This window comes from Myotis lucifugus, unplaced genomic scaffold (assembly GCF_000147115.1).
Source record: "Myotis lucifugus unplaced genomic scaffold, Myoluc2.0 scaffold_0, whole genome shotgun sequence".
In the NCBI taxonomy this organism is placed as follows: Eukaryota; Metazoa; Chordata; class Mammalia; order Chiroptera; family Vespertilionidae; genus Myotis; species Myotis lucifugus.
In genome coordinates this window covers 20471088-20485041 of record NW_005871048.1, presented here as the reverse complement: position 1 = coordinate 20485041, position 13954 = coordinate 20471088, and the positions used below count along the sequence as shown (strand labels likewise).

The 13954-nt window shown below is 36.5% G+C and overlaps 1 protein-coding gene across 11 annotated transcripts in view; it reads left to right on the top strand.

Annotated features, from left to right (window-relative positions):
• PAM (peptidylglycine alpha-amidating monooxygenase) overlaps positions 1–13954 on the top strand; it is a 265501-nt gene that overhangs the window by 115394 nt on the left and 136153 nt on the right. For 6 of the 11 annotated variants that reach the window (XM_023749648.1, XM_023749643.1, XM_023749631.1 and 3 more), the window contains exons 1-2: positions 2236–2324; positions 3289–3409. In XM_023749648.1, the coding sequence (XP_023605416.1) occupies positions 2236–2324; positions 3289–3409 (210 nt within the window). Of the gene's footprint in view, positions 1–1861; positions 2325–3288; positions 3410–13954 lie in introns of those variants that run through there. The other 5 variants (XM_014466930.2, XM_014466504.2, XM_023749628.1 and 2 more) reach the window with 2 other exon arrangements.

Below are 13954 nucleotides of genomic sequence, written 5' to 3'. Positions count from 1 at the left end.
CAAATATCAGCTTTGCTTCCACCCACAACTTCAGTTCCCTTTTCTTTTAGTAGGTGCTTTGGCGCATCAAAGGTAATAAAATCAATCAGAGATAAGTGGAATTTTTTTTCAAAGGCTAGTACTTAAGATGCGTTCCTGTTAAAGAATTTCAATACTAAATTTGTTTTCAAGTGTTTGTATAATACCAAATTTCCCTGCCAACTGGAAAGACTGTCCTTGAATCCTGTTCTGCATGAAATAATAAAGTATTACCCTTTCTCCACATATACTTAAAAAACAAGAACTTCAAGGAATGTTAAGTATTGTCATCAGACAGGATTTTACTTTGTTGCTGGCATAGCCTTCAGGCCAGTTGTTTCTATTCCCCTTTAAGGAGTTCTTTCCTTTACCCAGGGTCTGGGACAAAGCTGAAGTGTTTTGTTTTTCCTTTTTCTTTTTCTTTTCTTTCTTTCTTTTTTTTTCCTGAAAGTTCCAATAGCAAGCCAAAGAGAAAGTTCAAACAAATATCATCAGTCTTTTAAAAATATCATTGCTTATGTAAATTAGCAGTGGCCCTTGGGTGCTGCTGGGTCCCAAGCATCTGGGTTGGTTGGATATTCTGTCATGTTTTATCTAGAAAGCTTTGACCATGAAGTCTTTACGTTTAACTTTAGTTTGTGCTTTTTTGTTTTAGTTTGGGGTTTTTTTGTTTGTTTTTTAGATTAGCTTCACTATCTTGTGATTTCCTGAGGAGAGTTTAGAGGCTAATGTATTATTGTGGAGCACTTCTATATGATCTTACTGATGTTTACTGTGTTATTCATCTGGCCATTGGATTTGAGGTTTCCCAAACTATAATCAGTGATTAAAATTAAACTTTAAGAAATCTTTATGGTATTTTTTATGTTGTGAATGATAGATTTGAAAACAGTGCTTTCTCACCACAATCTACAAACTTGACACATAGTCTGAAATATGTTCAGGACAACAGTAATATCAAAACATGCACATTTTAGATTTTAGCCTAGTTGAGTCTCTTCATAAAATGTTGAGATGCTGCACCATTTCTGCACGGCCTCTTTTTATATTAATGCTAAGTTCTTGACCATACCCTTCGTAGATAAATTCATTTGGAGGCCAGCGGAGATTCTCCCTGTTGTTTCTACATGCATTACATTGTAAATTTCCAAACTTTATTCAGGAAAGAATACGTTTTGGGAGGCATACGTTATAAGTAATTATTACTTTGTATATTAGGTGCAGAATTATTCAGTAGGCATTTGTATTTCATATATCATGTTAACTGTAGACTTTTGGTTATCTTTGGAATAATCCTGAGAACTTCAGCGATTGCTTCTGTGGTGCCATTCATGGCAGGGGGTATTCTTCCTCTTCCTCAGCTCTGTGGTACATAAACATAAACATGCCTTTGTGCTCAACATCTTTCTCTATGTATCCGAGTGCTTTGTCTCTGCTTCTCTTAGCGCCCCCTTTCTTTTGCCCTTAGCCCGTCATTTGCGTAAATAAGTTTGTTTATATTCAGCAGAGAATTAAGTGCATCTTTGATGATAGAAGGGAATGTTATAGTAAGTCAGAAGAAATACCGAGAGTGGGATGGAGGAGAGGGAAAAGGGGGGCAAAGTCGGGAGGAAAAGGGAGAGAGTGGGTGTGAGGTAGGAAGAAAGAGCAAAACAGAGACCTCTGGGGCTTTGTGAAATCTTGGGGACTGTTGCGGGGGAGGGAGATCCACTGACCAGCATTTTCCCCAGGCTTGGGCTCAAGCTTGTGAAACTGCGAATGTATTAAAGAACCTCAGCTGGGATTTGCCGAGGACAAATGCTGTAATGTGTTAGTCATCCATTATCTGCTTCTATTTTTGCAGGTCCTGAATGATGACTGACGCGGGTTGGTGTGATATCCCTCACGGTCCCTGTCATTCCCCAGTGATAAGGGACGCGCAAGTCTAGCCCCAGCACCAGGGTAAAAAGAAGGGGAAAAAAAGAAAGAAAAAGCAGCTCTAGGAGGAGGAAAGCTTCCGCTTGCGAACCGGACAAAAGTACCGCCTTCCCACGGGTTTCTGGGTGAGGCTAAGGCTCCAGACTCGCCGGGTCCTGCTCGCCGGCCGCTCTCGCCGGCAGATGGTGTGTGGCCGCCGCCGGACGCCCGCCGCGCCCCGGCCATGAAGTAGCGGCCGCTGCCGACGCGGCCCCAGCGCTGCGCTGCCGGCTCTCCCGGCGGGGCCGGAGCGGCGTGGACATGGCTGGCGTTCGGAGCCTGCTACTTCTCCTCCTCGTGTTTCCAAGCAGCTGCCCGGGGTTCAGAAGCCCACTTTCTGTCTTTAAGAGGTGGGTGCGTGTGCTGTTGCTGTCTAAACGGGCGGAATGTTGTTCGGGTGGTGTCTGCGTGCTGTTGAAAACTGGGATCACTTTTGGGGACCTGCGTGTCGGAGGAATAGACAACGCTGCTTTACTTTGCTGGGCTGACTTGGGATTTTAGCACAGTAACTTCTTGTGAAGTCCCCTTTATAGGGGAAAAAACACACACAAACCCACTGTAGTGTAAGCCAGGCTGCACTGGCTTTCAAAACTTCAATTAGAAGTTGTCATTTCCAATACAGATCGCTCCCTCTTGGGGAGATATTTCAGAAACGACATCTAGGCGTTTAGACTTGAATGCCTTCTTTTATAATAGCTGGAAGAATAAAATATCAATATAGGTAAGTGGTGGGGAGAATCAGAGCATGGGCTGGAAGAGCTCACGGGAAAACACTGGGCTGTAGACACACTCCTCATAATTACCATATTAAATATTTATGCGCTTATACATTTGTAATTCACATCACAGCTCCCCCCACCTCCTATTCTGCCTCCTAGCATTATTATTGTTGGTTTTTGTTTCTGACTAGTAATATGAGGCACTCAAAATACTAACAAAAATGTTACTAGGTTATAGTTAATATTTCTTCCATTAGAAAATTGTCAGGTCTGATAATTTCTGATTTATTAATACTGTATTTTCATTAACTAGAAACAAATAAGTAATTTGACAAGTTTTTATTGAATTGAGTTTTAAATGTAACCTGCTTGTTTGCTTTGATTACATTTTGTTTACAAGTTAGACATATATTGCTCATGGACTGTAAAGTCCAATTCTGAGAATGTTTTAGAATATTATATAGTTATCACATCTTTTCATCTGGTCTAAATCAATAATCTTTAATTTTACAGTCATAGAATCCCTTTCTTTTTTCTTTCTCATTTCAAGTTAAAATTCCATTATGTTCAAAGATATTGAATTTTTTTTTTTAAGGTTTAAAGAAACTACCAGATCATTTTCCAATGAATGTCTTGGTACCACCCGACCAGTAACTCCTATCGATTCATCTGATTTTGCATTAGATATTCAAATGCCTGGGGTCACACCTAAACAGGTGAGGTGAATTCTATATTTTATTATTCACTTGTTCTATGTACAATTTATAATTAAAGCAAAGAAACTGTATTTATAGCAGTAGTAACTTCTTTAAAAATAGGCATTTGCTTTCAAGACTCCTCAGGGCTAGAACAATTGACTATTATAGAGAGGAGTACATCTTTCAAGGTAAATACAGTATTTCAGTTAAATTTTTTTCTCAAAAATTTTACTCATATTGTTAGCTGTGTTTGGAAATGGAACCTTGAAAATTTACGTTTTGAAATTCTCAGTGGAATCATAGCCTCGGTACTACAACATGCGGTATGTATTAAAATATGAAAAATTATTCTAATAAAAGGAAATGACATTGAGCAGCTACATCTAAGAGTTTACTTTGTTTAAATACCCTTCTATCGCAGCCACAGGTTAAGAGCCAAAGTCATGTGTTTACTGCCAAGAATCTGAAAAACAAAATATTTCACACTTTAAAAGTTAAGAGAATTGTTCATACAGGTGGTGGATTGTAAGTGTTCCATAGCACAATTTGCTTGTTTTAAGAGATGTATTGTGAAGAAATGATTGCAGAATTCATACAAGCGTCACATATAGCATTTTGAGTAGAACTAGGTTGTGGCGAGGGCTTTCCCTGTTTTAAGTATACACAAGAAGCTCAAACTCACTTCTCTCATGTGTTTAAGGTGTTTCATTAAGCATGAAAAGGCCAGAATTAATTATGCTTTGCAAGCAGGCAGTGCAGGGATTTATTTGTGCCATTAAAAGATAGTCCTCTCCTTTCTCAGGGCTGCAGCAACAGGGACCTACGTGTTACAGAACTGCAGTGCCTGATGACTCACAGTTGCAGATAAAATTTGATTTTTCTTGTCTCTTTAAGTACTGAGAAAACAAAAGTCTTCTCCTTACTGGGGAGAATTCCTTTGAAGCTGACATTCAGAAGCTCGAGAAAATATACATAGTCCTCTGTGGGGGGACTAAGGACTGACATTCATTTATTTGGATACCTGTATATGATCTAACGATCTTAATTGACTTCTTTTACTACTCTGAAAATTACCCTCACTCCCCTAACCCCTGCCCATACTCAGGTGACCAGCCAGACGACTCTTCTGTATGTTCAGTTGTTAATGTTCTGGCCTTTAATTCCATAAGGTCTTTATTTAATATTTAGTCAGAAGAGCTGTCATGAGATTGGGAATAGGAGAGATTGACAGTTGCTCACTTGTGAAGTGTGCTTCTTATTGTCTTTTCTCATTTTTAAATGATTTTCCTCCTATATTTGCTTAACTGACTTTATATTACTTTTTTTTTTAAACCACTGTGATCTTTTGCACCTTTTTTCCTCCCAAGAATATTATTATTTTCTCAAGTAGTCATTCGGTTCATTATTCTGGGTTTTTTTTTCTTCTCATTATTTGATAGTAAGAACATTTAAATTATATAACAATCATAATAAGTAATTGTGTTGGGGTCAATATTCTCAGAAAGAGTTCCTAGAAGAATTCATTGTAAAAAAAAAATGTAGAGGAGCACCATTTTCATAAAGTAAAATGTGTTTACTCATTTTTATAATCTTATAATTATCAAAATAACTCCATGGAAAAAGAATATATATTTAGTAAATTACAGGCTTGTTATTTTGTGCTATCTGCATTCAGCTTTGCCTCATGTAGTAGAAATGTGCTAGTTCCCTTCCCAACATAAAATTCTTTGTTGCTCCTTCTCTTGAGACTGTGTGGTTCCCAGGAGTTGTCTATCCAGGACCCAGAAGTGGAGCGCATGAACTAGCATTAGCAGATTGTTGTAACCCACCTCCCCTTTCAAAGTGACTGGTTCAGAAGAAGGTGTATGACCAAGACTAATCCAATGAAATCTTAGGACTTTTGCTGGGAATCGATTTTTCTGTTGCATGTGAGCCAGGCCTAGGATTGGCTGAGTTCATGAGCGGAGCCATGCCTAGAATAAAACTAATCTGTAGAATGCGATGCAGAGAGACTGAAAGAAGATAGGTTCTTGTGGCAATGCTACTTAGGGAATTTGCAACTGTGTTAGCCTTTCTTGTTTCAACCAGGTCCAGTTGGGTTTTCTCTGACTTGTAACTGAAGCTATCTAACTGGATAAGTGGTTCACTTGTTTTGTCTGATCAGCTCAGAGCAGGTTGTGGAAAGTTTCTGCCACTTCCCCCGTCACTCTCTACTGTCTGTGCCACAAGTACTTACTGACTTGATTTGGTTGACATATAGGTTAGATACCTTATCACCTTCATGAGAAATGGTAGTTATACTTCCTATTGAGGATACTCAGAAAGAAGTGGATAAAGAAACCCCATATCCCTTTCCTCCTGAACTTGGTGTTCTTGTTAACGAAGACACAGTGCTTTAATTGTGAGAGTACTTTTGATGAAGAAAGTATTATTTTCTTAAAAATGCAGGTGAAACTAAATTTAACACAGATCCTTAAGAGGGAAGGAGCTAAAAAGGCAAGGAAAGAAAAATAAAAAAGTACTAGATGAAAGAAATAAAAGATGGAAGGGAATAAGAAGAGTAGGCCAAAAAAAAAAAAAGAGAGAGAGAGAGAGAGAGAGAAAGACAAGAGAATAGAATGATCAAGAACAAAAATAAAAGGAAAAAGAAATCAAGAATAACTATAATATGAAGAACAGAACAGTTAAAAATTATATCAGGAAGAGAGGAGTAAGGAAATCATAAAAACAAGGAAAGCATTGAGGAGTTAAAATGTTGTTGTTTTTTAATGGCAGAAGATCAAGAAAAACAACAAAATTAAAAGAAAGGAAGGACTGAGAACCAGAACTTGAGTTGGTAATTGAGGCAGACCAGATTGATTAAGAGATGTGTTTATTCCATAGATTTTATAATAAAGCACACCTTAAGTTTTGGCAGGAATGAAAGATACATCAGTGAATCTCGTGTAAGCCCTTTCTTGCGAAACTTGAGATTGTTAGGTAGCCTTGGAAAGAGAAACAGCAGATGTAGAATAGAGGCAGAGAGAACCTCACCTATAAGATAGAGAGCACAGCTAACTAATGTTGCTGATGAAGTACATGCCTAGATTAATGTTCTACCAAAGAATATCCAGTCATGTCAGGCCTCTCTGAGTTGCAGACCATTCTGCTATTCCATAAACTTCAGAGCAGACTTTAAAAATGGCTCCCGTTAAACTAGCTCCAGGGAGTCCGGGGAAAGTAGTTTATTATCAATTGTAATACCAATTTTATAATCAAAGTGAGCTTACTCTTCTTCTTCTCTGACTTGAAATTAAAAAAAAGAATTTTTGTCTTCTTTCATAAATTTCTCATTGATCAGTTTCTTTTCAGGCTTTGGGAAGATTAGGGAGAAGAGTAAGCAGCTTTTAAGTAGCCCCGGGTAGAATCTGTTGTCTAATGGCACTAGCTTCATATCCAGCAGTGTCTCGAAGTGGTGGTATCTCAGACTCTTAGTACTTTTCTTCCTCATTTGGTTCCCTTTCTCACTGGGGACCCTGTGGGCTTTTGCTGTCACCAATTCTCATATCAGTAAACCTAACAATTTGATAAACTGCCAGTTCATGGTCATAGTAAGGTGTTATCATCAGTTTGACGTGTTAAATATTCCATAAGGGGTTGATTTTTAAATAAAATAAATATGGCATAATTACCATGATTTTACATAAGATTTATTTTCTAAATCTAAGCAACATCTAGTGGGTTAGAATGAAGGCTTTGGGGCTGGGCGACAGCATTCTTGTCCCTGCTCTTGATGTTTCAACTCAGGTATGTTTCCTTTTTAAAAAAAAATCCTCACCTGAGGATATGTTTTTTATTGATTTTAGAGAAAGAGAGAGGAAGGGAGAGAGAGAAAAACATTGATCAGTTGCCCCTTATATGTACCCAGACTGGGGATGGAACCTGCAACCTAGGTATGTGCCCTGACCAGGGACCGAAGCTGCAACATTTTGGTGTATGGGATGATGCTCCAACCCACTGAGCCACCCAGCCAGGGCTCAGGTTTGTTTCTTAACCTGCTAGTCCTGCTCTTTTATCCGTAGAGAGGGTAATAGTAGTGTCTATCCAGGCTTGTTCTGGGGACTCAGCAAGGTAAGACCAGTGCACGTTCCAGTTGCCCTTCACGTGGTAAGTTCTCAGAAAATGTGAACTCATTATTTTTATTATATGTGTTGAGGAAAATGTGAATGAGCCTTAAGATGAGAAAGAAATTGCCAACCCTTATGCTTTCAGTAATGGCTTCATGGAGAAAGGAAGGCATTGTAATAATTCTGAAGGAGAGGAAAGGTAGCCAAATAGAAAATACGAACCTGGACAAGGGAAACCTGGAGAAAGAAAGCAAGGAAGTAAATCTTCCAGTGAGCTTATTTTTAGGTAGTTATTTCCATTAAATATCCCTTATGATCAGAGAATCAAAGAACACTGAGAATGGAGGTGTTTTTCTCCAAGTTCTTATATGTCTTTTATACTTCTTAGAAAAGAACTTATCAAAAGCAGTTTCATCGGTATGAAGCCTTAATTTTTTTTTATAACAGTTTGAAATTAGCCTGGATTTCTTCACATTGCTGAGGACTTTGTACATTAACCTTCTTAAGAAATTACTCTTTTCTAATGTAAGTCCCTTCATATCCTAGGTTTATATAGTATTTTATTTATCTGTTACTTGTTCAACTTAGATACTCTGTATTCTTGGCTAATGGATTTATAAATGCAAACTATTTTGTAAATGATATACTTTTACAAATTAAATATTAAATTAAATATTTTCTTTGAGTGTAATAACTTGAAATCATGCAATTGAGATTTTTTCCCCATTTTTGGCATAGTCATCAGTGTAGTCGTTTTCCTCTCTTATTTTGGGAAAAGTGAAAACTGTGGAGGAGTATGCTTTTTCCTTTCTAAACGTCTTGCAAATTCTTGTTTGTTCCTTATTTGTTTTTTAAAGAGTCACAGAACACACTTTGAAATCAGAAAGCAGCCTTCTCTGTGTTCATGAGCACAAATATCTATTGCCAGGAACCCCAGGAAATGGAACAATTCTGAGTTTAAAGATCACATCAGATAACCCAGAACAGCAAGTTGAAAAACCTGAAATTAGAGTCTTAAGTTACCACTTATTTTAAAATAATATGAAAGAACGTAGTCACTGAAATAAAACCAGAATGAACAAAATACTCCTACAAAATTTTTTCAAAAGCTTCCCAGTGTTTATCTTTGTTTATTTTTCTTAAAAATGAACATTAGAAAGTGTTTACTAATATATTTTAACTTTTTCATTTTCTAACAAGAGGGAAGAGATTCCCCTTGCCTCAATAGTGTATAAAAATATCATCATGTAATAAGAACCTAGCACTTACAGGGTTTTTTAACAGCACCCATTTAAGAAATAAATGTTAAAATGTCAAGCCATAATCATAACATCACTTAAAACCAGCATTTGCTCAGAATATGTTTATCAAAGAGGTAATATACAAGTTAAGTGCATAACTGCTGTGGTGCCTTAATTTTTCTCAAGATCAGAATATTGATTAAATTAGTCTTTTTCATGTCCAGTCACTTAGTTGAACAGAAGTCCGGCTTCTGGCTGGTTTTGTGGAAATTATAATATGTTGAATCTATGTATTTTAATCCTATCATTATGAGGAAAAAAAATAGCCCCAGTCAGTGCTTAAAATTCAGGACAACATTACCTAGGACTCCAGAAAAAATGATGCTTTACTGGAATAATTTTTAGTTCTTTGAAGGTTCTGATTTTCTTGTCTCCTTCTCTTTAGTTACTAGTATATAGTGATATTTGCATTAAAAAAATAATGCTTCCCAGCCAGTGTGGCTTAGTGGTTGAGTGTCGACCTATGAACCAGGAGGTCACGGTTCAGTTCCCGGTCCGGGCACATACCCAGGCTGTGGGCTCCATCCCCAGTAGGATGTCTCCATCTCTCCCTTTCTTTTGCTTTCTGACACAAGTCCATTTGGTTGAGAGAAGCTGCTGGGAAATGTGAAAAACTGTGAGGCCATGAGTGTGAAAGAGCGGTGGCTCCAGTAGCCAGTCCTGCACCAGGGCGTTTTGGTTGCTTAGAAAAAAATAGACCCTTGGTAAAGATTGAGTGCATAAGTCATTGTCTAAATATGAGCATGACTCATGCCTTTTAGTATTTCTTTTTCTTCCATTCTTGTCTCCCTTCCCCAAAAAAGAAAAGTAGCATGGTGATCTTGTTATTGAAGGAAGAAAATCGAGGAATATCCTAATTCTGGACCAGCATTTGCTATTTATTTAGAAAGACTTAGGCACCGCATATTCTAAAATTCCAAAGTTTGGAAGAAGAGCAGCAAAAGAGATTAAAATGCTATATACCCTAGCCTTCCCACAAACGGAGGAAGTAACTTTATCTATTTCACCAATGGAGAAGCTGATTATTAGAAAGGTCAGTTGCCAGGCTCTTGTTTTGTTTACTTATCTGTCTCACATGAAATTGGTTTTTCCACTTTCTAATTTGAAAGCCCAGGATTAGTATCAGTCAAATTCTCAACTTGTATTTATTTGTATAATCCTCCCTTGCTTCATCAGTGAGGCTCAATGCTACAAATTTAATAAAAAACAAAAAATGTTAAGTGAAGCTTATAAACAGCAAGTTAGAGTTGCATGTAGCTCATTGCCTATTGTTTAAGTTTAAATTATCATAATTCCTCTATTTTTACTAAAAACTTTTAGTGTTCCCTTAGGGAGGATATGATTTAACTTATTAATAGTGTTTTCCTCTGTGAAAATAATTTAAACATGTCACCTGGGTTCAGAGCTGCAAATATAGATTGACCTTTGTTTATTAAAATAGGAAACAGAAAAAGACTTTGTTTTCAATTAATTTTTGATATTTTTTAATAATATGAAACTTCAGAGATTAGAAAAAGTAACTACACTATAAGAGACTACCTTATGATCACCTCTTTTCTCAATAAGATTTAGAGTTCTTTTCTGTTTGTTTTTTCTAGTAAATTTGTAAAGGAGAAATTATGTTTAATGAGTGCTCATTATGTACCACTACTGTATGAGGCACTTTATAAGCATTGTCTCATTAATTTTCATAAAAACTGTTCAAGGTACTATTATTCCCATTTATTATAAAGAATTGAAACTCAAGGAGATTAAATAATCTGTCTGTAGCCAAATAGCCAGTAAATAAAGAAACAGGGATTTAAATACAGATTTATTTGAATCTGAAACCCATGCTCATTTTATAATCTGTGCTGCCAATCTGTTAATGGCCTATATGTTTCCCAGAGGATGTTAGTATATATATTTTTATGTATGCATGATGTTTTTGGCTTTAAATGTAAAGGATATGTACACATTCATACATGTTTTTATTACACATATGTTGTAAAATAAAAGCTTTCTTTTGTTAAACAACCAAAATAAAAATTATTGGCTCCATCCTAAATCCTTGAATAACTTTTTTTCTTATATTTTTTTTCATGTCCAGAAAGAAATGCCACTAGTATGAATTCTGGTACAATATTCCTGATCATCAGGCTGTTAAAAGATACCTTGCAGTCAACCTGGTTTAGTTCAACACAATTTTGATTGTCCCTGTCTAAATCTAAGCCAGAGATTAGCAAATTATTTCTTAAAATGTCAGATAGTAAATATTTTTGGCTTGAGAGCCATAAGGTCCCAGTTGTAACCGCTGCAGTTAGAAAGCAGCCATGGACAGTATGTAAATGAATGAGTTGGCTCTGTTCCAATAAAAAACTTCATTTACTAAAACAGGCAGCCACCCACAGGCTGCAGTTCCCTGATCCTTGATCGAAACCATTGCATATGCCATTTACGCTAATAAATGGATTTAACCTTTGGCCGCGCACAGACTGTCTTCTGACTTATAAAGCATAGAGAATAAAAATACCAATGAAAGGTTAACAGCACTTTGTTCCTTGTTACCTATTTGGTTTTCATAAGTAAATGGTCATAAACAAGAGTTTTCTGTTTTGGAATATTGTATTTCAGACTTCTCCAACTCAGTAATTGGTAATTCCTCTGTTATAGTTCCTCTAGGCCAAATATACTGGAGGGATTCTTGGCTCTTCTTTCTCACACCCCATAAACAATATGCCAGTAAATCCTGTTGTTTCTACCTTCCAAATATATCCATAATACAGTCTTTTCTCCACATGCTCATCTTTCCCTCTCTCGCCCAAGCACTGTCCTCGCTTTCCTGGATTATTACAGTAGCTTTCCTAACTGTCTCCCTTACACCCTTACATCCCTAGAGTCTGTGCTCTATGCAGCAGCTGCAGGGATCTGGTAAATACAGAAGTCAGAGCACATCACCCTTCTGTGAATACCCCTTTAAGAGCTTTCTGTACCCCATTTAAAACCAAAAACTTTATTACAACTTCCAAAGCCCTTTTTTTCCTGTAATCTTTTCTCACTCTTGTGTCTCCCATCCCTCATTTCTCTTATCAGTCATTATATTTACAAAGCAATTCAGAACTCTAATTCTACCACGTGTTGGCTACAAAATCATAGGCAAGATACTTAAACCTTAGTGAGCTTCAGTTTCTTCATCTGCCCAAAATGTAAAACAAAAATTCAAAGTGAAGTTGGTTAAAATATAATTATGGATATTTGGTATATCAAATAAACTCCAAAAGGGAAGTATATAAAGCATGTGACTATATCAATCAACAGAATAATGTATAGTAAATATAATTTAATATCTACGTGGACATAAAATTTTAAATTTTAGGAAGAGAACATATATTCTTTTTGAATGCATATAGAACATTTGTTAAAATCACAAAACTAGACATTAAGGAACTTCATTTTACTACAATAGAATTTTATAGATCTTGTCCTCTGATAACAACCCAATAAAACTAGAAATAGACTATGAAGAGATGTCATGGAAATTAAGGATAATTCTTCTGCACAACTTCTGAGACAAGGAAAAAATAAAAATTGAAATTATAAATTATCTAGAGAGTACTGATAAGGAAAATACTTCCAAACAAAACCCATGAGACCCAGCAAATGCAGTACTCAGTGAAAAATTGATAGCCTAAAATTATTTTTTAATGAAAACGATAATAAAAGTAAATTTATATGAACATTCAACTTAGTAAATGAGGAAAAGAGCAATTAAGTCAATGAAAAGGAAGACTAAAGATAAAAGCTGAAATTAATAGGATAAAAAACAAAAGTATAAACAAAATAAGAAACCATTTCTTTGAAACATCCATTAAAATGGATAAATTCATGACAATCCTAACTATGGATAAAAAGTACAAAAATCATATATTATTAATTATTAGAAAGTGTAAAGACAAAATTTTAGGCACTATTATATGCAACTCTATGTCAATAAATTTTATAATCCTGAGGAAATGGGTAATTTTCTAGAAAATACTTAGCCATCCAGATTGACCTAAGAACTGAACAGACCACAACTATAGAAGAGACTGGAAAGGTAAAAAGATTTTATATGTGTATGCACACACATACACACATACACACACACATACACATACGTGCATACACACACACAAACTCTTAAAGATGAGATTATTTAGCCAAGAACACATGACAGAAAAGGGGCTAATATACAATGTATATAAAGAGGTCCCACAGACTGAGAAGACAAGCAACCCAAAAGAAGAGCAAATGAAGAATATTAACATTAAATTAACAATAAAAAAAGTTCAACCTGGTTAATAATCATAAATTAAAATTAAAAAATATACCATGTTTTTTCACCCATTAACTTGGCAAAAAATTAAAAAGAGCTATAAAATACAGAGCTTTTAAGGATAAAAAGTTATAGTCTCATATATCAGTGAGAGGATGCATTGCCACAAGCTCTTAAGAAAAGTTATCTGGAATTGTCTTTTAAAGTAAAACTCATATCCTTAAAATTGTGGGAAATTATTCTATAGAATATTAGGTAATAAGTGAAAGACTGAGCTAGGTCTACATGTCTTGCCTTAGAAGTATTGTCATTGTGTATTAATTGATAGCAGCAAACTGCAGAGTCATGTTCAGAGTGTGATCCCGTCTTAATAAAAATAAGTAATAGCAAAATTTGTATACATGTATGACTCTTTGGTTATATATTTTTGTTTGGGCATAAAGGAATTTGGAAAGAAGCATATAAGCTGTAAATATTGGTCCTCTAGAGAGGTAGCAATGGAGCAGGATGACAATTTTGGTCAATATATATAAGTTGTTTTATCATTAAAGAGGTCATCTATTATTTTATAACTAATTCGTGCACCAGTGGGGTCCCTCGGCCTGGCCTGCGGGATCAGGCCGAAACCGGCTCTCCAGTATCCCCCAAGAGGTCCTGGATTGCAAGAGGTTGCAGGCCAGGCCGAGGGACCCCACCGGTGCACGATCAGGACTGGGGAGGGATGCCGGAGGTTGGCCAGCCAGGGAGAGACTGTGGGAGGGCTCCAGGGCATGTCTGGCCTGTCTTGCTCAGTCTGTATCGGTAGATCCCAGCAGCAAGCTAACCTACCAGTCAGAGCTCTGCCCCCTGGTGGTCAGTGCAC